The following is a 24,934-nucleotide window of genomic DNA, read 5'->3' as shown; positions in this document are numbered from 1 at the left end:
ACATTGCATACTAACAAAAGCAAAAATAACGTATTTTTTTCTGTGAATTTGTTCTCGACGCAGTATTGTAAAATTTGTCACAGAATTTATGGCGAGACCAAGTATAGCCTTATAGCCATACAATGAAGGTTGGGAAATTATGTATACTATGTTTGCTATCACAAACAAATCAGGTTCTACCATTTATGCCGTTATTTTGCCCACATACTGCTCGGTATTGACATTGAAGCAGTTACTTTAAGCGAAGTTCATTATATTCACAGACAGTGAGTCCTCTATAGAAGTCATCTTGTATCCAATGAACGAAAGTCATTTCGCAGCCGCAGTCCCCCAAAATGATTCCATTAAAGTTATATGGATACTACTCTATAAGCATGCTATAGGCAAAATATGGGGCTTAAAATTCTCGCATAATAATACAGGCTCATCATCTTCTACGGTGTCACTGTTTGGTGAATAATGTTAGAAAATATAGTATCCTGGAGCAATATGGAAAGCATGCCTGTCTCCCATCGGACGCATCCCCAAGTGGCGGATAGGGGAATTCTCGGCAGACATGTAGCACAGGTGGGAAACAAAATACCACTCGCGGACCAAAACAGTCAAACACCTGCTTGGAGGTGTATTTAAACCAAGAAAAATGCTAAATGTATGCACTTAGTTGCGAAATCCCATCAACGACTGTCTTATAATAAGCCAATGTTTCACTCAGAGTGAGCGGCTGAACCACCCCGGAAGGTTGACTAAGGGTAGTCAAAACGGGCAGTTGACGACCTCTTGCTACAACAATGTATACTGGATTCTGAGTCCAGTAGGATTCAGGTATTGTGCCACTGGAAAGCGACTTGAATTGATTATGTGAGCGGGTAACTGTAGGGACTGTGCCATTATCATGTTGATTGAAATCCCACAGAAACTGGGGTATAGATATCGCCGCAGCTGCCCCCGTCCCGGTAAGACCATGGCAGGCCTTAAGGTACGTTCTCAGTTCACCGTATAGATCCATTGAATCTTGCTAGGAGAAAGACCCCACGTTTCCACAGATTGCAATCAAGTGCGTTCGACTGTGTTGTTTGTGGATATAATACGAGTATATATGTATGTATGTACTCCTGAAATTTGGCTCTCGACAAGACTGCGTATTTTTTTCAAATAGTAATTTTTTTTAATTAGAATTAAAGTACTTAAAACTATTAAAAGATTTTACCTATATTTTTCTCATTATTAGTTTGAATGGCGGGCACATATGGGTTTTCATGTGGATGCTGCGATTGCAAATGAGCTAAATGTGAATGATGATGCGCCGATGTTGCCGCCAAGGTCCCAGCGGATGAGGAATGTAAGTGAAGTGCAGATACAGTGTTCGATGTGTGTGCCGTTGCTTGATGTTCCAACTGCTGATGATGATGATGAGAGCTCGAAAGTAGACTATGACTAGGTCCGGTAATACTATGATGAGTTATTACTTCCGATAATGATGTGGTACCATGGCTGGCATGTGATGTTGGCATTTCCATGCTGAGAATATCATTGAACCCTGTAATAATAGTAATGGTGTAAGAAATTTGTTCGATGCCGCAAAACGTCAAAAGATTAAATAAAACTGATATATTTTGGCCTTATTAAGTTCGCAAATTTTATAACACTTACTGTTTATGAATTATAATAAATACCAATTTTGTTAGATTTGTCCAGCTTAGCCGAACTTTTACAATTATAATGTGAACTTTCTATGGTATTTTAGTAACATGCAAAGTTCTATTCAGTGCAAAAAGAAATAATCTATACTAAACTTTGTTTGTTTGTAATGAATAGGCTCAAAAACTACTGGACCGATTTTAAAAATTCTTTCACCATTCGAAAGCTACATTATCCACGAGTAAAATGGATTATATTTTATTTTGGAAATAGGGTTCGAGATATAGGTCAAAACGTGGACCTGGGTAACCTTCGGATGTGTATGTACAATATGGGTATCAAACAGAAGCTGTTGGCGAATGCTTTAATTCAGAGTATTTTTCATGCCGCTCCGTGACTGGGGTCTCGAGATATAGGTCAAAACGTGGACCCGGGTAACCTTCGGATGTGTATGTACAATATGGGTATCAAATGGAAGCTGCTGGTGAATGCTTTAGTCCAGAGTATTTTTCATGCCGCTCCGTGACTAGGGTCTCGAGATAGAGACCAAAACGTGGACCCTAGAATGTGTTTGTACAATATGGATATCAAATTGAAGCTGTTGGTGAATGCTTTAGTACAGAGTATTTTTCATGCCGCTCCGTGACTGGGGTCTCGAGATAGAGACCAAAACGTGGACCCTAGAATGTGTTTGTACAATATGGATATCAAATGAAAGCTGTTGATAAGTGCTTTAATACGGGGTAATTTGCATACCTATTGATGACTAGGGTCTCGAAATATATGCCAAAACGTGGACCCGCCGTGTCTTTGAACCGAATTAAACCAAACTTACACACATTGTTAAGTAGGTATTGAAGATGATTTCCGTATAGTTTGAATACCTATTGGTAGATAGGGTCTCGAGATATAGGTCAAAACGTGGACCCGGGTAACCTTCGGACGTGTATGTACAATATGGGTATCGAATGAAAGCTGTTGGTGAATGCTTTATTACAGAGTATTTTTCATGCCGCTCCGAGACTGGGGTCTCGAGATATAGGTCAAAACGTGGACCCGGGTAACCTTTGGTTGTGTATGTACAATATGGGTATCAAATGAAAGCTGTTGATAAGTGCTTTAATACGGGGTAATTTTCATACCTATTGATGACTAGGGTCTGGAAATATATGCCAAAACGTGGACCCGCCGTGTCTTTGCACCGAATTAAACCAAACTTACGCACATTGTTAAGTAAATATTGAAAAATGGTTTCGTAAAGTTTGGTTGTAATTCGGAGCACTGGCAACGGGTACAGCGTTCTTTTGAACCAGCCATAATGTCGTTTACTTTTTTAACGCTTGGGGCGGAACTGAACTGTCAAATTGACAGTGTGAGTTACAATGTGTCAATATTTCTTTCTGATTTGGATGCCAAAAGGAAAAAACGTAAGTGCAACATGTAAAAATTGTTTGTGAATTTTTTTGGAGTGGATTTTGGAACAGTGAATAATTTCTTACGAAATTTGAGAATTTAATGTGAAATCCGAATGAAATTATGTGTTCGTGGGAAAAAAATTTTTTTTCGTTTTTTTTTTTTGAAAAATATAAATGGATAAAGGTTAAAAAAGCTCCAATGCTTAATCACTACATATTATAAAACAAAGTCGCTTTTTCTGTCCCTATGTCCCCTTATACGCTTAAATCTTTAAAACTACGCAACGGATTTTGATGCGGTTTTTTTTCAAAGATAGATTGATTGAAGAGGAAGGTTTATATCTATATAATGTGAAGAAATATTTAAAGGGGGCGTGGCAATCGGTCAAAATGTGGCAAAAAAACATAAATTTTTTGTTTTCACGGCCATAAATCATAAACGAATCAACCAATTAAAATGAAACTTTCTTGAAGTTTAACTTTGAAATATTTACTTTCGTTCTGCATCAAAAAAAATAATTGATTTATTTGTTATTTAACCAAAATTGTTTAAACAAAAGCAGCTCTTTTTCCAAAAAAAGCTGTTTGTGTGTTTGTTCGCTGTCAACCGAATGAAACAACAGGCGTTAAGCGATAATCTCACCACACCTCATTAATGTTGAATAACATCGTATGGTGACGTGTGTATGCATGTATTTACGAATCGCTCGCATTATTTCATTTCGGACGTATGTACATATGTATCTATGTATGTACTGAATTCCATGTAATAATATGTACATATAATTTTACAGCGAAATAAAACGCTATTTTCACGTTCTATATTAGTAAATCGCACATAATTAAAATACAGTTTTTGAATAGTTTTTATTGATTCGGAGCGCGTTTGGTTTGCTATCGATTCCATACAATAACATTTTTTGTCATTTACTTTTTACGACAACTAATAGCTTATTTCCGAAGCGATTTCATCAAATAGGTACAACATTAATCCTTATCCAATTAAATACCTTAAATACATTGTTGTTTTCATATAGATCTATGTATATGGCTCTTTACAGCATATAATTAAAAACAATATTTTTCAAGATATTACATCAGTAATTAGTAATTGAGATCTACCGGAAAAATTGCGTTAGCTGTTGCGTCATCCGGCATTGCCGCTACTCTTTTGGAAAGAGGCCGAACCACACACTCTACAATCAAGCAATCAAAATCGCAACCGATGATGATAACAGGGTCTGTAGTGTTTCTAGACTGAACAATACAGGAAAATTGATGCGTGACTGCTCATTAATAGTCTGGGACGAAGCTACCATGTCAAACAAAACGTCTGTGGAAGCACTGGATAGGACAATGCGCGATTTGCGCAACAAAAATTCACCTATGGGTGGATGAACAATTCTGTTCTCAGGAGATTTCCGTCAAATCCTACCAGTTGTGACTCGAGGAACACGTGCTGACGAAATAAATGCTTCGCTAAAAAGATCCCACCTTTGGTCGCATGTCAATAAATTAGATCTTAAAACTAATATGAGGGTTTCGTCATCTTCACGTGAGAACATGCTATTTCCAGAGATGCTGCTAAAAGTTGGCAATGGAGAATTAACACAAAGTGAGGGAAGGATTAACCTAGAAAACCTTTGTGTTTTGATAGACAACGTCCAAGAGTTAGTCAACAATGTCTATCCTGACATTGATAACATAAGTTATAAGACAATATCTTGGTTTAAAGAAAGAGCTATTCTGTCACCAACTAACGAACAAGTAGATAAAGTAAATAACTTGATTATTTCAAAGATTGATGCGCCGACGAAAATATACTACTCGGTCGATACTGTTCTCGATTTGGAAGAAGCTGTTCAATTTCCTACAGAATTTCTAAATTCTTTGAACCCGTCTGGGCTCCCTCCTCACAAAATGGAGCTGAAAATAGGTTGTCCTGTTATTTTATTAAGAAACCTAAGTCCACCTAAACTTTGCAATGGCACGCGTTTGCTGGTAAAATCACTGCAAACTTTCATAATAGAGTGCACAATACTCACAGGATGTGGTACCGGAGAAAATGTATTGATTCCCCGAATCCCTCTGATACCATCGGATCTACCATTCCAATTTAAACGCTTACAATTTCCGGTAAAGACATGTTTTGCAATGACCATTAATAAATCTCAGGGTCAAACCTTCAACGTTGCAGGCTTAGATTTGAGTGTTGACTGTTTTTCACATGACCAACTGTATGTCGCTCTTTCAAGAGTAACCTCTAAAGAAAACATGTGTGTATTGTCTAATGACAAGAAGGCTATGAACGTTGTATATAAAGACATTCTGTAATATAGTAATTGTTGTAAAAATAAAATAAATACATATGTAAAAATGCAAAAAGTTAATATGCAAAAATGTAGGGTATGAATTTAGACATCCCAAAGATAGCAGGAAATCTTCATGCTATAAAGAAAGGGGAATTGTCTTACTCCAAATTTAACGCGTGCGGGCCACGGGCAGTAATGAATAAGCCAAAACTACTGGATCGATTTTAATCATTTTTTCAGTGAGTGACATAGGGTATATATTTTATACCCGTGCGAAGCTGGGCGGGTTGCTAGTATCTTACATATAAAATAAAGTCAACTTTTTGTGTGTGTTCGCTAACCGGCCGTGTCTTTGCACCGAATTAAACCAAACTTACACACATTGTTAAGTGGGTATTGAAGATGGTTTACCTATAGTTTGGATGACTATTGGTGGATAGGGCTCGAGATATAGGTCAAAACGTGGACCCGGGTAACCTTCGGATGTGTATGTACTATATTTGTATCAAACGGAAGCTGTTGGTGAATGCTTTAGTTCAGAGTATTTTTCATGCCGCTCCGTGACTAGGATCTCGAGATAGAGACCAAAACGTGGACCCTAGAATGTGTTTGTACAATATGGATATCAAATTGAAGCTGTTAGTACAGAGTATTTTTCATGCCGCTCCGTGACTGGGGTCTCGAGATATAGGTCAAAACGTGGACCCGGGTAACCTTTGGTTGTGTATGTACAATATGGATATCAAATGGAAGCTGTTGGTGAATGCTTTAGTTCAGAGTATTTTTCATGCCGCTCCGTGGCTAGGGTCAAATCCTACCAGTTGTGACTCGAGGAACACGTGCTGACGAAATAAATGCTTCGCTAAAAAGATCCCACCTTTGGTCGCATGTCAATAAATTAGATCTTAAAACTAATATGAGGGTTTCGTCATCTTCACGTGAGAACAGGCTATTTCCAGAGATGCTGCTAAAAGTTGGCAATGGAGAATTAACACAAAGTGAGGGAAGGATTAACCTAGAAAACCTTTGTGTTTTGATAGACAACGTCCAAGAGTTAGTCAACAATGTCTATCCTGACATTGATAACATAAGTTATAAGACAATATCTTGGTTTAAAGAAAGAGCTATTCTGTCAGCAACTAACGAACAAGTAGATAAAGTAAATAACTTGATTATTTCAAAGATTGATGCGCCGACGAAAATATACTACTCGGTCGATACTGTTCTCGATTTGGAAGAAGCTGTTCAATTTCCTACAGAATTTCTAAATTCTTTGAACCCGTCTGGGCTCCCTCCTCACAAAATGGAGCTGAAAATAGGTTGTCCTGTTATTTTATTAAGAAACCTAAGTCCACCTAAACTTTGCAATGGCACGCGTTTGCTGGTAAAATCACTGCAAACTTTCATAATAGAGTGCACAATACTCACAGGATGTGGTACCGGAGAAGATGTATTGATTCCCCGAATCCCTCTGATACCATCGGATCTACCATTCCAATTTAAACGCTTACAATTTCCGGTAAAGACATCTTTTGCAATGACCATTAATAAATCTCAGGGTCAAACATTCAACGTTGCAGGCTTAGATTTGAGTGTTGACTGTTTTTCTTATGACCAACTGTATGTCGCTCTTTCAAGAGTAACCTCTAGAGAAAACATGTGTGTATTGTCTAATGACAAGAAAGCTATGAACGTTGTATATAAAGACATTCTGTAATATAGTAATTGTTGTAAAAATAAAATAAATACATATGTAAAAATGCAAAAAGTTAATATGCAAAAATGTAGGGTATGAATTTAGACATCCCAAAGATAGCAGGAAATCTTCATGCTATAAAGAAAGGGGAATTGTCTTACTCCAAATTTAACGCGTGCGGGCCACGGGCAGTAATGAATAAGCCAAAACTACTGGATCGATTTTAATCATTTTTTCAGTGAGTGACATAGGGTATATATTTTATACCCGTGCGAAGCTGGGCGGGTTGCTAGTATCTTATGTATCGTCCCCTTAGTATAACAATAGCCTATGTGCTCATAGGCTATTATTCGTTTATTGAATTTTTGGATTCTCCATCGTCGATTTTAGATGTGGTCAAAATTTTGTCAAATTCTAGTTCAAAAAGTGGGTCAAAACGTCAGTCAAAAAATAATAAATATTTACAGATATAACGAGATTTGAGTGAGAGCTACTTTCGACAAAAAGTTTGAAATTCATTTTCTCAAAACATCAAAAAATTTATAGGCTATTTTAATACTAAGGGGACGATATAAAATAAAGTCAACTTTTTGTGTGTGTTCGCTAACCGGCCGTGTCTTTGCACCGAATTAAACCAAACTTACACACATTGTTAAGTGGGTATTGAAGATGGTTTACCTATAGTTTGGATGCCTATTGGTGGATAGGGCTCGAGATATAGGTCAAAACGTGGACCCGGGTAACCTTCGGATGTGTATGTACTATATTTGTATCAAACGGAAGCTGTTGGTGAATGCTTTAGTTAAGAGTATTTCCATCCGCTCTGTGACTAGGGTCTCGAGATAGAGACCAAAACGTGGACCCTAGAATGTGTTTGTACAATATGGATGTTAAATTGAAGCTGTTGGTGAATGCTTTAGTTCAGAGTATTTTTCATGCCGCTCCGTGACTAGGGTCTCGAGATAGAGACCAACGCGTGGACCCTAGAATGTGTTTGTACAATATGGATATCAAATTGAAGCTGTTGGTGAATGCTTTAATACAGAGTATTTTTCATGCCGGTCCGTGACTAGGGTCTCGAGATAGAGACCAAAACGTGGACCCTAGAATGTGTTTGTACAATATGGATATCAAATTGAAGCTGTTAGTACAGAGTATTTTTCATGCCGCTCCGTGACTGGGGTCTCGAGATATAGGTCAAAACGTGGACCCGGGTAACCTTTGGTTGCGTATGTACAATATGGGTATCAAATGAAAGCTGTTTATAAGTGCTTTAATACGGGGTCATTTTCATACCTATTGATGACTAGGGTCTCGAAATATATGCCAAAACCTGGACCCGCCGTGTCTTTGCACCGAGTTAAACCAAACTTACACACATTGTTAAGGAGGTATTGAAGATGGTTTCCGTATAGTTTGGATACCTATTGGTGGATAGGGCTCGATATATAGGTCAAAACGTGGACCCGGGTAACCTTCGGATGTGTATGTACAATATGGGTATCAAATGGAAGCTGTTGGTGAATGCTTTAGTTAAGAGTATTTCCATCCGCTCTGTGACTAGGGTCTCGAGATAGAGACCAAAACGTGGACCCTAGAATGTGTTTGTACAATATGGATGTTAAATTGAAGCTGTTGGTGAATGCTTTAGTTCAGAGTATTTTTCATGCCGCTCCGTGACTAGGGTCTCGAGATAGAGACCAACGCGTGGACCCTAGAATGTGTTTGTACAATATGGATATCAAATTGAAGCTGTTGGTGAATGCTTTAGTTCAGAGTATTTTTCATGCCGCTCCGTGACTAGGGTCTCGAGATAGAGACCAAAACGTGGACCCTAGAATGTGTTTGTACAATATGGATATCAAATTGAAGCTGTTAGTACAGAGTATTTTTCATGCCGCTCCGTGACTGGGGTCTCGAGATATAGGTCAAAACGTGGACCCGGGTAACCTTTGGTTGTGTATGTACAATATGGGTATCAAATGAAAGCTGTTGATAAGTGCTTTAATACGGGGTCATTTTCATACCTATTGATGACTAGGGTCTCGAAATATATGCCAAAACGTGGACCCGCCGTGTCTTAGCACCGAATTAAACCAAACTTACACACATTGTTAAGTAGGTATTGAAGATGGTTTCCGTATAGTTGGGATACCTATTGGTATATAGGTCAAAACGTGGACCCGGGTAACCTTTGGAAGAGTATGTACAATATGGGTATCAAATGAAAGCTGTTGGTGAATGCTTTAGTACAAAGTATTTTTCATGCTGCTCCGTGACTGGGGTCTCGAGACATAGGTCAAAACGTGGACCCGGGTAACGTTTGGTTGTGTATGTACAATATGGGTATCAAATGAAAGCTGTTCATAAGTGCTTTAATATGGTGTAATTTTCATACCTACCTTCCTTTCTGGTAGAATTTTCGGGCGGAATAAAAGTTAGTAGACAAAAAATAAAATTGAACTTAGTCAATCGGCTTATATCAATAAAGTCTTGGAAAAATTTGGCATGAATGGTTGTAATCCAGTTAATACTCCACTTTCAAGTAAATTGGACTATGAAAGTTTAAATTCAGGTGAAATATATAAAGTTGGAATTTGTTGGAATACAAAGAAACACAACTCGATTGCGGCATCGTCGACTGAAGCTGAGCACACTAAAATAGAATAGATATGGTTTAGAACAGAAAAGATATGGTTTTCATATTATTTATTTCTTTATTCTTTATTCAAGCGCTCTGGCATAAACAATATTTTTTGTTTTTCCATTTGTTTTTGAGTAAATATAAAATATAAATTGAAAATCAGGAAAACAGAAGATTGTTTTTAAATTTCAAATCAACGCAAAAGAATAACTAAGAAACAATCGTCTTTTTTCCTGATCATCCATGAATTTTTCGTGTGCCCAGCGAAGCGGGCCGGGTTTGCTAGTAAAACATATAAATTGAAACGAAAAATTCATGGATGATCAGGAAAAAAGACGATTGTTTCTTAGTTATTCATATGCGTTGATTTGAAATTTAAAAACAATCTTCTTTTTTCCTGATTTTCAATTTATATTTTATATTTACTCAATTTACTCAAAAACAAATAGAAAAACAAAAAATATTGTTTATGCCAAAGCGCTTGAATAAAGAATAAAGAAATAAATAATATGAAAATCATATATTTTCTGTTCTAAACCATATCTATTCTATTTTAGTGTGCCCAGCGAAGGGGGCCGGGTTTGCTAGTTATTATATAAGACCAAAAGCGTTTACCTTAATTGTACAATATCCACATGTTTATACGTTAAAATTATTATATCATAAGTGCTTTTGATCACTTTACTATATCCCGTTCAATAATATACATGCACATATGTGGTTGTTTTGGTTAGGAAACAAAAAATATGCCACGCGGAAAAGATTTGTCTAATTTGATCAGGGACACATTTTATCATGGAGAGAGATTTTGGCCTGCTTCAAAACTAAAACGAAACAAAACTGTGATTTTACATTAAACCTAAGTTGCACCTTGCATAACGTTTGCAAAAAAGTACCGATTTTGAGAAAATGAATGGGAAACAGTAATTTGTTCCGATAAAAAATATTCAATTTGGAGGGACCAGATCTTTTCCAAATGTATTGGCATGATGAACGGAAGAAAAAGGAGGATAGGATAGCTCGCAATTTCGGAGGCGGTTCTGTCATAGTTTGGGCAGCCATTAGTGTCAAAGGCAAAACGCCTTTATGTTTAATATCCATAAAAATTAATAGTGTCAAGTACTATACATACAAGGTGAAATCCAAAATAAACAAGACTGAGCTGAAATAGAAACGACAGGAGCTTTGTTCTGATAACTTCGACGATTCTTTCTCACCACCTATTGATCACGCTACAACAACGTCTATTGATATCCCAACCACATTCCCACACATTTCAAATCTGTTGTTACACCTCAACAATCCCCCCGCTACCTTTTTACCTACAGTTATCCAAACACAAAATAGATCATACGAATTTTTCAGTGGAATTTAAAGGGTATATACAACAACTACATTGGTTTAAATCTACTAACGGGGGCTATTAAAAAACCTCTTTATCCTCAACGACCTAACCCCAATCCACTTTTCCGCCAACAATTCTTTCACTCACGTAAGTGTTGCCTTTTCTCCAGCATCCATAGTTCCTAAACTCTCTTTAAACACATTAAATGCTCTCCGCAATAGCTACCATTCCCCCATTATAACTACCCTCACTACCCCTAACACATATATCTTCAAACCGAAACCTAAATTTCTTACGAAAAAAGATGATTGGCCCAAAAACTGTTCTCTAGTTACCACGTTAGCAAGTGCAAAAGCCATATCCAAAAATTTAAATGCCGGAGCTTAAAAAAAAGGGTAGAGCGGTTCGCTACCCACATACCCATACTCGTACCACAATCAAACACTAGAAAATTCAAAAACTTCCGTATTGAATGAATTTACTAGCTTTTTTAAGAAACACAAAGCAGTCACTTTGGAGCACGTTTAAACACAATAGAGCAACAGGGAATTTAATCAAGTAAAAAAGCTTACCCAAATTTTAGAAGAGAGTTAAAGTCTGCAAGAAATCAATCGTTTAAAAAACTCACAGGTAGCATAAAACCCATTTCAAAATATGGTGTGACATAAAAGCCCTCTCAGGAGGAAATAAATGAAATAGAATCGACTTTATTCACTTTGCACAAGGACGTGTATACCATTCCCAAAACATTGCGTAAAAATTTGCGCCTACATGGTCAAACAGCTCCAACTTCCACAGTAATTTCACTACTCTGTCAAAAAAATGCATTTCTGATTCGTATCACAATCCCACATCATATCCTGGAATGTGACTGGAAAAACACCTGGTTCAGACAAAATATCATATCCCCTGCTAAAAACCTCTCCCATACATTGAAATCTAGGCTTGTAATTCTATATAATAGTACACTAGACCAAAGCGTATTTCCTCAAAACTAGAAAAATCCACTGCCATCCCTTCCCAAAACATAATAAATTAAAGTCCTCTGTCCAAATTTGAAACCTATATCCCTAATGCCCTGTATGTCAAAGTTTCTTGAAAAAATTTGTTCCAAGAAGATATTGAAGTATGCCAAATAAAAATAATTGATAACTCGCAACCAATTCGCATTTCAACCGCGTTTGGGTGTTATCGATCGAGCCCACGTCGTACTACAGGAATTAAAGAAATGAGAATAAAATTCACACTTTTATCAAAGTATTTCTTTCTAACCGAAAATTATCTTAGTGAAAACAATCAGAACTCCCCTTTTTATTATAGCGTTTAATTAGCTCAGCTACTTATTATCCTTCAATCCATATGTATACCATTTAATTTACGGTGACGATGTTTGTCAACTTTTAACGACTTGACCTTAGGTCCTTACTGGGATCCTAATCGATATTACCGACAAGAGTAAGACATCAGGAACTCAAATTTCCGCAAATAAAAGCGCAACCTGCAACATTTGCAAAAAAGAAAGTGTCCCTTCCCTAGCCCCTAACCCCATTATTGATAATACACAAATCCCACATACTAACTCATTAAGAAAACACGGTATAATTCTTTATAAAAAGCTCACTTATGAAGACCATTTCAAACATCTTAGAATAAGCTTACTCACAACAAGAGCAAGCTTACAACAAGATGTATTTATATACACGCGCCTTTCCTACATCTCCTGCTAAAACAGTGTTAACCGAAGCAGGCCTACCAGACATCCACCACAGAACAACACAATAACGCTTACTTATTAAATCCCTCATTGTAAAAACAAACTCCTGTTTGATGCAGTGAAAGCACCACATATGCATGAAACAAGCCATCAGCAATCATGAGAAGCATGGCACTTGTTAATCAATTCGATATAATAACAACGCTACAGTTAATAAAGGAGAGCACTCATCCGCAGTGGCTGACGCTAAAATCTTCCAACGTAGATAGTCGTACAATCATCGAAAACCAAAAAGCAACGCTGACCAATACTTTCAGCTATTCAACGACGCTATTATAAACCAGAGTGAGGAATCATATACACCGATTGCCCAAAACCAGACACCCACACAACGTTAGCAGTGACAAATGAAATAGTATGCAGTAAGTGAAAGTAAATAATATGCAGTAATAGTAAGTGGACAATTGACGCACTATTGAACACCAACAATAATACGGAGTTGATAAATCGTATAAGAGAAGTTTTGCACCAACATAGAAACACAATCAAAATCATGTGGAACCTTGGTCATAAAAAAAAATTATTAACGCGTACACTTCTGTTAGATGTTTGGCGTGCATCTTGATGTTGTTCCATAAATGGATAGACCTACAGTTTTAAGCCGACTCCGAACGGCAAACGGTTTTTATGAGGAGTTTTTCATAGCAGAAGTACACCCGGAGGTTTGCCATTGCCTACCGAAGGGCGATCGCTATTAGAAAAAACTTTTTCTATTATTTGATAAAGCCTGTACACAACATGCATTAGAAGCTAAGTTTTTCCTGTGAAATGGAAACAACAGCGACTAGTCCTACTGCCGAAGCCTGAAAACCTTCCGGCAAAGTGCTAGAAGAAATAATCTGTTACCGCCATACAGGTCTGTCAGCTCGCTTATACGGCTTCAGAAAGCATCGCAATGCAGTAGATGCAATAATAGAAGTATGCGAAGTATGCGGAGTATGAATGTGCCGAACTATCTGATAAAGTTAATTGCTTCATACTTTGATAACAGAACCCTTTGGTATAATACAGACGGGGAGGAGTTCCTCAAGGCACTGTACTAGGCCCTTCCCTGTGAAATATCAGGTATGATGGAGTGCTACGCGTTGAACAGCACGAACAAACAAGCATTGTTGGGTATGCAGATAACCTAGCTGTGGTACTCGTAGGGAAAAGGCTAAAAGAGGTCTCATGAATGGTAGAGGACACCATCAATAAAATTAAGCAATGGTTACAATCGTCTGGGCTAAGACTAGGCGAGGTGAAATATCCCAGCTGCTTGAGACAGGCTAAATGGGTGTACAGATTACGCAATGTTAGAATCATTGGAGGCTACAAGACCATAGCAGGGGACATTTGTTTTTTTATTAACGCATCTTAAAGTATAAACAGAATAACGTTTAGAAAATACAACTAGTACTACTAAATAAAGATACTAACGAGCAATTTTTATTGAACATATATATTAAAAAAGGAAAAACTAAGATGCCTCAATATTCATAAATTCATTATGAATGTATAAATATTATATACAAGGTACAGCTGCTACTGGGTGCCCATCTGGTCTAAAACTGTTTTACGCTTGAGCCGCCGACGATGAGTATTTGGCTGAAGCAAAGCCAATACTTCAGCGTTGACATGTGTACTTAAACGTTGTCTGTGAGCCATGGCATACTTTTTCGCCACGTCAGTGACGAGTAGCATACCAAGATCACGATGGAGGTCGAGATTTTTCACATAGTATGGAGCATTGACGATGTTGCGCAACACTTTATTTTGGAATCGTTGGATAATAGTCATGCAAGTTTCGCTTGAGTATTCCTGAATGCCATGCGTCCAGACCGGTTTAAGAATTTGATTATATAGCAGTAGTTTGTTGTTCATTGACAGAATAGAGTGTCTACCAATAAGATAAAGAAGGCTTTTTGTTTTTAATTCCAGCTCTTCCCACTTTTTCTTGACATGCGCCTTCCAATGCAGTTTAGCATCAAAGGTTATTCCAAGATATTTTGCCTACGTTACGATACGAGTATACTGTATTACGCTGTTATGTAGACAAGATCACGATGGAGGTATACTGTATTTACGCTGTTTATGTAGACTGGCTTGTAAATTGTTTTTTTTTTTCAGACCGAATACAATGTGCACTGATTTTGAATTATTTAGTTTGATACGCCATTCTTTTGCCCATGTTGCAATAGAACTCACCGATGATTGCAATTTCGTCGTTGTAGTCTCGATTAATTCTCCAACTGCTAGGATAGCCGTCTCATCTGCAAAGGTTGCGGTAACGTGGTGCTCGTGAACCGGTAAGTCATACGTATACAAGAGATACAGGAGAGGGCTTAGGATGCTTCCTTGAGGTACCCCCGCGCTTGCTTTTTGTAATGAAGAATAGGCGTTGTCAAGTCTGACACGAAAGTTTCTGCCATCAAGGTAGGAAGAAAGGATTTCGCAATAATTCCTGGGCAAAATCAATTTTAGTTTGTGGTTAGTAAGATATCGATTGAAATTATCATTTTTGAAGGTATGAATTTGAACGTGTAGTTGTTTTGTTGTTTGGTTGAATTTCAATTTGTCCTCAGGACATCTGGTTTGCTGCCAACGACGTTTATGTTTTAGTTTTTTATTTATCAGCAACTTGATATATGATGGGTAGTTTTTCTTATTTTCTTGTTGGGGCGTACTGTTCCATGCTGCGTTTTCAGTTATTTGCGAGAATTGAAGCACGACATCATCAAGATCATCAATGGTCACGATACGGTCGGTGTCTACCACTACAGCTTGTAATTGCAGTTGGAAGTACTGCCAGTCGGTGAAGTTATTATTTCATTATTATTTACTATTTAGTATTTATTTAGTACCACATTTCCTGATATTTCGAAAAAAGGATCGGTAAGTGGTCAGAGTTCAGATCAAAGTCTTCGGAAATAGAAAGATGATTTGCGGGAATATTTTTGAAGACAAAAAAGTCAATGAAATCAGGTACTTTGTTGGAGTCTGAAGGCCAATATGTTGGCTTGCCAGTTGAAATTATTTCGCAACCTCTTTGTCATACGTCTTTCAACATTTCGTGACCTTTTGTCGTTGTAAGCCTGGACCCCCAATGTGCTTAGCGTTGAAATCGCCTCCTATAATAAAACGTCCTTTGTATCTTTCGATGAGAGATACATAATCTTCAGATTTTAGTTGGTGTCTGGGTGGGCTTTATAAAGCTGTTAGTAATATTTGTTGCTCGAAGGCCTCGACAGAAACGCAAGTTGTTTGAAATTCGTCGGCGCTGAGTTGGTCTTCCAAGTGGTGAGTTACATTATTTTTTATGAGAACGGCGCTGCCACCTCTTGCACAATTGTTGGGGTGAATAGTATGGTGTAGGGAATAATGTTTAAAATTCAAATATGAATGTCTTGTGAAGTGTGTTTCCGCTTTTAGGCAAACGTCAATTTGGTCGTTGTTTAACAGAACTTCTATTTGCAGTGTTTGGTGTTTAGCTAGACCGTTGGCATTCCATAATATTATTTTTAGTGTTTTGTTCATAGTCAAAAAATTGCATGTTTTGTTTAAGGGCACACAAGCGTTGTTCAATTGATTTGAAGATTTGGCCTTATTCATTTAATTTGCTTAATATAGCTGAAAGGGGATTTTGCACAATAAGTTCGTTCGGTAATGAATTTTTGGTAATTTGTGCGTATGTAGCCGGTTTATTTATTATAGGGATTTTTGTTGGATTATTTGTAAGGCTTGTAGTAGCCCGTTTTGGGATTGTGTGTTTTTTGTTTGTACTGTTTACTGGTTTTGAATGTTGGGATCGCTTTTTCGTTCTAATTTTTTGGAGTTCTTTCGCCACTATACAGCCTCTGTAATTTGCAGGGTGGGACTCTCCGCAGTTACAACACTTTGGGCTTTCTAGTTCAGTTTTTTTGCTATCAATTGTTGCATGCTTCCCTGCACACTTGACGCATCGTGAGGGTTTCCCGCAAAAGTTTTTAGTATGGCCAAAATATTGGCATTTTTTACACTGCGGTATCAGATTTGTAGATTTAACAGGTTCAACTTTTACTATGGTATTCAATATATTTTTAATTCCGTAAATTTTTTTCACATCTTCAGACGGATCGAAAGAGATGAGAAACATTTCAAGTGATTCCTTTGTTTTCCCATTGAGTTTGTTTATGGCGCTTAAAGCATTTAGCCCTTGTGATTTTAAGTCATTCACTATAAAATCACTGTCTCAGGAATGGTGAAGATTTTTAACCATTACCTTGATAGGTCTATTTTGCTTATTCTCATAGCTGTGCCAAGGAATATTTTCATTTGACAATAATTTTGTTTGTTTTGGGGGTGAAGTGTAAGTTGCTTCTTGGGGGAATGCACACAGAGGCGTATGGCAGTTGCGCTAGTAGCCTAAAGATCGACCATTGTGCTTGAATGCCACTCCTGCACGAGGTGCCCCTGCTTTTAACTAAAAATGGCGGATCTAGAGAGGCAAAACTCGAAAGAACCCGTAATCCTAGGTGTAATTCAAACCGCGCTTATAGGATGAATGGACGTAGTGTGTCTTATAACGGTGATCTCTAGATATCGGGCACCCTCTGGTTGTTATTAGCCTTACCGCGACACCGGGGCACTGTCGTGGCTCGACCTTCCCTTCCCCTTTACTCGCGGGAACACATGGCAGAGTCAAACAATAATTAATTAAAAAGGGCAGGAGTGCCTAATATAAACCAGGTCGATAACGACCTTTCGGTAAACAATGCCGAACTACCAACAACATCGCAGGCAGCTAAGGGCAACCAATGCCTTCCAACTGCCAGCGATATCAAGGATATGGAAGTTGACGACATGGCCCTGGAGCCAGATGGCAAAGCTTCTTCAATATACCCAGAGGAAGAGGAGAAACTAGTAGCTTCTCCCACTCGTGACTCAGGAAGAAAGGATGAAAACAAGGTGCGGCTGTGTGGTGCCGCCAGAAAGCGTCTGAAGTGCTTCCTGAGAAAGGGTCACAGCATTGACGAGGCAAGAGAGCTGGCTCAAAAACCAGCTGATCTAAAGCGACAACGCTCCAGTAGCACCACGCCAAAGCAAAGCTCCCCTAAGCGTGCCAATTTACAGGGGAGCTCTAGCGTTGGAAGAAAGGCAGACGAGACTACCGAAACGGAAGGACCAAAGGCAGCAGTGCCTGAAGTTGGGAATAATACCTCCTGACTATCCAACTAGAATATGGTCGACGGAAAAACTAACGGCCATACAACATGCTATCCTGGAGGCTATAAGGAAAAAGCAGACTGGTGCTTCAAAGCCCAAATTTATTAGCTGCACCTTTCGCCGAGGATACATAGTTATCCCATGCGGCTGCAATGATACGGCTAGTTGGCTAAAGGAAGCAGTTCCTAAGCTGAAGCCGTGGAAAGATGCACAGCTGAAGATTGTACAGGAGGCAGATATACCGCGCCCACAAATCTTCCTTGGTCACTTTCCAGAATTGGACAGCACCTCAACTGACTACATTATTAGCCTCCTTGATGGCCAAACGAGGACCTCAACACGAATGACTGGCGGGTGCTCAACAGAGTGGATGTAGCTTTCATTCAAGAACCATGGGTACGTAAAGGAGTCGTTCTGGGACTCCAGAGCGTAAACGGTAAGTTGATATATGCTGCTAACAAAGACCGTCCCAGAGCAACGTTGATAATAAATAATCAACTAACCTTTATCCCAAGTTCACAGTTTATTACAGAAGACCAGGTGGCGATTTGTGTAAAAGTGCCAACGAGCAAAGGTGAACATGGGGTAGTACTTGCTTCCGCTTACCTTCCAGGAGATGAGGTTACTGCTCCAACAAGGGAGGTTATAGCCCTGGTGGAATACTGTCAACAAAAACGTCTCCGGTGGATCCTCTGCTGTGATGCAAATGCACACCACACAGCGTGGGGGAGCACAAACATAAATCCAAGAGGTGAGTACCTTCTTGAATTTCTACTTAGGTATAATATATCTATCCCAAATCGAGGCAACGAACCGACTTTCATTAATGCAACCAGGGGAGAAGTCCTTGACATCACTCTCTCTAGTCATAATGCTTTGTCCGAAGTCTCAAATTGGCAGACATATTAGATTTGACATAGGTGCGACCAAACCACAAATGACAATTTACAGAAACCCCAGAAAAACTAATTGGGACTACTTTCACTTTTGTTTAGAACAAAGTGTTAACTGCTCTACACAAGCTGGAAGCTACACAAGGAATCCAGAGGAAACCAGTCAACTTCTGCTGGACACTCACTTCCCTGAATCACTTGTGCTAGACGAGATCTCTGTGCCGGCAGAAACTACTACATCTGCGAGTGCTGAGAACTTAAAACTAGCAAACAAGCTATTCCATGAAAAGCGGGTACAATGGGCAATATCAACATTCAGCCCATATAAATCTCCTGGACCTGATGGGATATTCCCCTGTCTTTTACAGCAGGGTGCTCACCACATTATCCCTGATTTGACCAGACTAAACAAAGCAAGCTTACTGCTAGGATATTTACCTACAAAATGGGCTGAGGTTAAGGTTGTATTTATTCCAAAGGTAGGGAAAAAACCCGAACAACTACCTAAATCATACAGACCAATTAGTCTCAGCTCATTTTTCCTTAAAACAATGGAAAAGATAGTTGATCAGTATATTAGGGAAAACAATCTAGCTAACTTCTCACTGCATCGACTTCAATTTGCCTATCAACAGGGAAAAACTGAGACTGCAATACACAGCCTGGTAACAGTTATTGAAAAGGCTATTGAGTCAAAACAGATAGCTCTGTGTGCATTTATTGATATATCAGAGGCTTTTGATAACACTTCCTATGATGCAATCTATAATGACCTATATCTCAAGGAGGTACCTGAACCCATCACTAGATGGATAACACTGTGTGACAAAAAAAAATTAAATATACTTTTATGGAGACCTAGCACAACTTGTGGCTATAGAAAAACTAAACAAAATGGTATAGGAGAAATTTCCAATACACCCCCAAAATCTCATTTTATGGCCATAAAACCGTTTTTCAGTAGGTTGATGTGAAGAATCACTCCTAACTTTGCCAATTTCCATCCGATTTCGAATTTGTTTTTTTAGTTCGAAAGAACAAAAACAAGCCTTTTTGACAGTGTGTTGACAATTTTTCTGAAATGACAACTGACGAGATTGTAGGCGGAAGTATTTGGATTTTTTTAATTTTTTCTCTATTTTTTCAACTTTGACATAATTAACACACTTTTATTAGGTCGGGTTGTATGTATGTATGTATGTATGTATGTATGTATGTATGTAACGGAATCTTTGAGCTTAATTTTCACTGGCTTCTAAACATCTGATCGACTTGAAATTTTGCACACCTATCAAGGACCGATGACAATGCAATAATTTGATAAAAGTTTTCCATTGTCCTTATTGGGATTGCCAGGATTAATATTTTCTTTTTTTACCTGTGGGCAAAAAGTAGGATGAATTTGAATCTTTGAATCTTCTTTTAACACACTTTTATTAGGTCGGGTTGGTTGTATGTATTTATGTATGTATGTATGTATGTATGTATGTATGTATGTAACGGAATCTTTGAGCTTAATTTTCACTGGCTTCTAAACATCTGATCGACTTGAAATTTTGCACACCTATCAAGGACCGATGACAATGCAATAATTTGATAAAAGTTTTCCATTATCCTTATTGGGATTGCCAGGACTAATATTTTCTTTTTTTACCTGTGGGCAAAAAGTAAGGTGAATTTGAATATTTGAATCTTTTTTAACACACTTTTATTAGGTCGGGTTGTATGTATGTATGTATGTATGTATGTATGTATGTAACGGAATCTTTGAGGACCGATGACAATGCAATAATTTGATAAAAGTTTTCCATTATCCTTATTGGGATTGCCAGGATTAATATTTTCTTTTTTTACCTGTGGGCAAAAAGTAAGGTGAATTTGAATCTTTGAATCTTTTTTAACACACTTTTATTAGGTTTGGTTGTATGTATGTATGTATGTAACGGAATCTTTGAGCTTAATTTTCACTGGCTTCTAAACATCTGATCGACTTGAAATTTTGCACACCTATCAAGGACCGATGACAATGCAATAATTTGATAAAAGTTTTCCATTATCCTTATTGGGATTGCCAGGATTAATATTTTCTTTTTTTACCTGTGGGCAAAAATTAAGGTGAATTTGAATCTTTGAATCGTTTTTTTATTCTTGTAAATCAGTTTCATCCCCTTCAAAATATTGCCCTCTCGATGAAATACACTTATGCCAACGATTTTTCCAATCCCCGAAACATGCCAAATAGTCCAGTATAGACAATTGTGTGGTACCGTTGGCCTGCCTACCAAGCATGCCAACCATGTGTTGCTATGCAGAGGGGGGTTAGTTGGGCCAGACAACAATTGTTGTGTTTTGGTCTGCCTGCCTAACATGCTGTTGCCAAGCCAAGCGCAAGTAGTGATGACTGTTTGTTGTTATGCAGTGGGTTGTTTTGTGAGGTCAGGCGAGAGTCTTTCTATTTGCGCTGCCTGCCCAGCATGCTGTTGCTAAGGTAAGCGCAGGTAGTGATCATCATGTTTATTGGTGTTGGGCTGCATATCAAACTCGAGCATTGATGTTGATATGCTGTGATAATTTGTTGTTATTATAAAAGGCAACAATATCACAATGAATTTTGTTAGGCAGGTGGCGAGCATATTGCGGCTGTTGGCAATGGGGTTTTTGTAGGAAAGTGATCACATCATACTAGTCTGTTGTCAGGCTGCATCGACTGAGCTTATATAATCTATGCAATACAGATTTCACGTGACAACTATTCGTGGGAATAAAAATGACGCTTGAAACTACAACGCAAAATAAGAGGAGATTGGCGGAAAAAAGAACACTTGAAACTGCAACACAAAGAAAGAGGAGATTAGCGAAAAAGAGACTAAAATTGAAAGAAAAATGTTCAGGATGGACGAATGACGAAATCGTCGAGAGGAAAACCACAAGGCGACTATATATGAAACAATATAGAGCCTCACAGTCAGAAGAGGACAGAGTTGCCCGATTACAGCAAATGAGGCAACATAACGCTGAATATCGAGCCTCACAGTCTGAAGAGGACAAAGCGGCTCGACTAAAGCACATGCGGCAACATAGCGCTAAATTACGAGCCTCACAGTCTGAAGAGGACAGAGCGGCTCGACTAAAGCACATGCGGCAACATAGCGCTGAATTACGAGCCTCACAGTCTGAAGAGGACAGAGCGGCCCGATTACAGCACATGCGGCAACATAGCGCTGAATATCGAGCCTCACAGTCTGAAGAGGACAGAGCGGCCCGACTACAGCACATGCGGCAACATAGCGCTGAACCACGAGCCTCACAGTCTGAAAAGGACAGAGCGGCTCGACTACAGCACATGCGGCAACATAGCGCTGAATATCGAGCCTCACAGTCTGAAGAGGACAGAGCGGCCCGACTACAGGACATGCGGCAACATAGCGCTGAACTACGAGGCTCACAGTCTGAAGAGGACAGAGCGGCTCGACTACAGCACATGCGGCAACATAGCGCTGAATATCGAGCCTCACAGTCTGAAGAGGACAGAGCGGCTCGACTACAGCACATGCGGCAACATAGCGCTGAACTACGAGCTTCACAGTCTGAAGAGGACAGAGCGGCTCACAGTCAGAAAGAGACAGATTAATTCGTTTGCTGCAAATGCGTCAACGAAACGCAGAGGCGAGGAGATTAAATAGAGCCAGCATAACCGGCTTCATGCAGTCAATTAACATGTTTTGTGACAAGATCTGTGAGATTTGCACTAAACGGTGCTATCAAAATCAGATCTCTAAGTGGATTGTAGACACCAAATCAGCACCATATTTGCCTAGCGAATTAAAACAAACAAATTGCTTGATGGTTTGTAAACGGTGTAAGACCCATTTGAGTTCAAAGAAAAATTTTGCACCGTCCAGATCTTATTGGAACAATTTGGACCCAGGATCCGTTCCAAATGTAATAGCGCAATTATCACACGCCGAACAACGGCTGATTTCACGCATTATTCCATTTGTAAAAGTTATCAAGCTAAGTGGCGTATTCGGGCAATATAGTTTTCGTGGCCAAGCGGTATTGTTCGCACAAGATGTTTTTGAGGTTACCGAAAACCTTGCAAACATGTTACCCAGAGCCGCAAATAATGCTGGAATAGTCGTCATTACTGAGCGTTTAGAGAATATTAGCATAACACGACAGTTTTCGATATCTAAACAAAAAGTATACGATGCACTCAATTGGCTAATTTTGAACAATCCACTTTACAAAGATGTTACAGTCGATCAGAACGTCGTTATTGAAGAAAATGATATATTAGAGTAGAAGATGCACCTGCTGAGATTGCTGTAGAGACCGATGATGAACCTACTGAGGATGCTAGTGCTTACATGAAAATTAGTGACTCTTCGAGAATCGTACGTGCATCATGGCATCAAAGCAACGATCTCATATTCACATCAAGATTCGCAGGAGTTCAATGTTGTGCGATGGCATTAGCTAACATTCTCCGGGCTAGCATTCTTTCACCACAACATTGGTCTACAAACATTCTTAATTTAAAAATGATAACAGGTGACCAAATCTATAGCAATATAAGATTTCAAACGGAGAGGAAATTTGCGGCGCATCCTATAGAAAATGATGGCTACCTATTAGTAAGAAACTTCACAGTCATCCAAGATGACTTGTTCGCATTCGGCAAAAGATTTCAGATCACTTTTGACGAAGAACCAGGTATATTTGGATGCTTGAATGACAAGTTAAATGAAAGAAATATTGGAAGTACTCTTCGCCAAGGTTTGGAGGATATGTTCATGGCATATAACGCAGGCATACTAATAACAGAGGGTTATTCATTTGGAGTAATGCATTATAATAACAAATATTACTTCAGCAACTCACATTCTTGTGGCCAAAAGGGAGCTAAAGCAAAGGGCAATAATGGAAAAGCTTGCGTTATTGAATGTGATAATTTGGACGAGTTCGTAAGGATATGTAAACGAACAACAGGCAGCAAAAATGTACAGTTTACTCTTGATTACATCAATGTTGAAGTCTTGGATATACATGATGGTTCTAAAGAGGTAGAAACACGTGAGAGTAGTGAGATGGTAGCAGCAGTATCCCAAATAATCACTTTTCAACAGAATTCAACTGATCAAACTATTCCACTGCAGACATCAATGATGGCACCGATTGATGTAATGCCTCCTAATGTCGAAGATGAAGTACAGGTCTCACGAAACCTTAATGAAATTACCCGCAAGACGAAAGATAACATCGTCAATGTGGGCCATGAACTTAAAGCAGAAGAATTTGCCTGGTACTTTCTGTTTCCCTATGGGAAGAATGGTTTCGCAGAACAGAGGCCTGTTAAAATTACAGCATTAGACTACTATCAGTCTAGAATTTTGGGAAGTGACACAAGATTCCAACGTAACGATTATCTTTTTTACGCTTTATCGTTCTTTGAATATTATCGAATCAAAAGCACGATATCAGCATGTGGCAAGAAAATTGTAAATCAAGAAGGTTCTGTTGAAGATGTCCACCTTTATCTCAAAAATTTGAGAGGTTCTGCAGCTTATTGGAGATCAGCTTTAAATGAACTATTGGCCCAAATTAGATGTATAGGAGCCCCAACCTATTTTGTGACATTTAGCTCAAATGATCTCCACTGGTTAGACCAACGAAAGGCTTTATTAATAGCCGACGGTAGACTTGATGTTGATCCAAGTACAATTGACATTTATGAGACCCAACGTCTTATCGAAAAGTACCCAGTGATTTTGAGTCGACATTTTATGATCAGAGTCAATGCTCTAATGAAATTCATTCAAAATAATGATGAAGTATTTGGAGGAAAAGTAAAAGACTTCTGGTGGCGTATTGAGTTTCAGAATCGTGGTAGTCCTCACCTCCATATGGTAGTTTGGATTGAGAATCATCCAGCATTTGATACAGAAGAAGGAATACTTCTACTTGATCGTAACTGCTGGTGTAAAATTCCAACAGAAGAAGAAGATCCAGAGCTCTTCGAGCTTGTGAAAA

General features: G+C 38.6%; 1 protein-coding gene across 1 annotated transcript in view; it reads right to left on the bottom strand.

Annotated features, from left to right (window-relative positions):
- Window positions 1-989: 989 nt before the first annotated feature.
- The window catches only part of LOC129250521 (uncharacterized), a 53,150-nt gene continuing 29,205 nt past the window's right edge, over window positions 990-24,934 (bottom strand). The window contains exons 2-3 of the mRNA XM_054890141.1: window positions 1,208-1,537; window positions 990-1,135 (exon numbers count right to left, since the gene is read on the bottom strand). Of these exons, the coding sequence (XP_054746116.1) occupies window positions 990-1,135; window positions 1,208-1,517 (456 nt within the window). The 5' untranslated portion in view covers window positions 1,518-1,537. The remainder of the gene's footprint in view (window positions 1,136-1,207; window positions 1,538-24,934) is intronic.

This window comes from Anastrepha obliqua, chromosome 6 (genome assembly GCF_027943255.1).
Source record: "Anastrepha obliqua isolate idAnaObli1 chromosome 6, idAnaObli1_1.0, whole genome shotgun sequence".
Taxonomy (NCBI): Eukaryota; Metazoa; Arthropoda; class Insecta; order Diptera; family Tephritidae; genus Anastrepha; species Anastrepha obliqua.
Note: the sequence above shows the minus strand (reverse complement) of the source record. Positions and strands in the feature narration are given on the sequence as shown.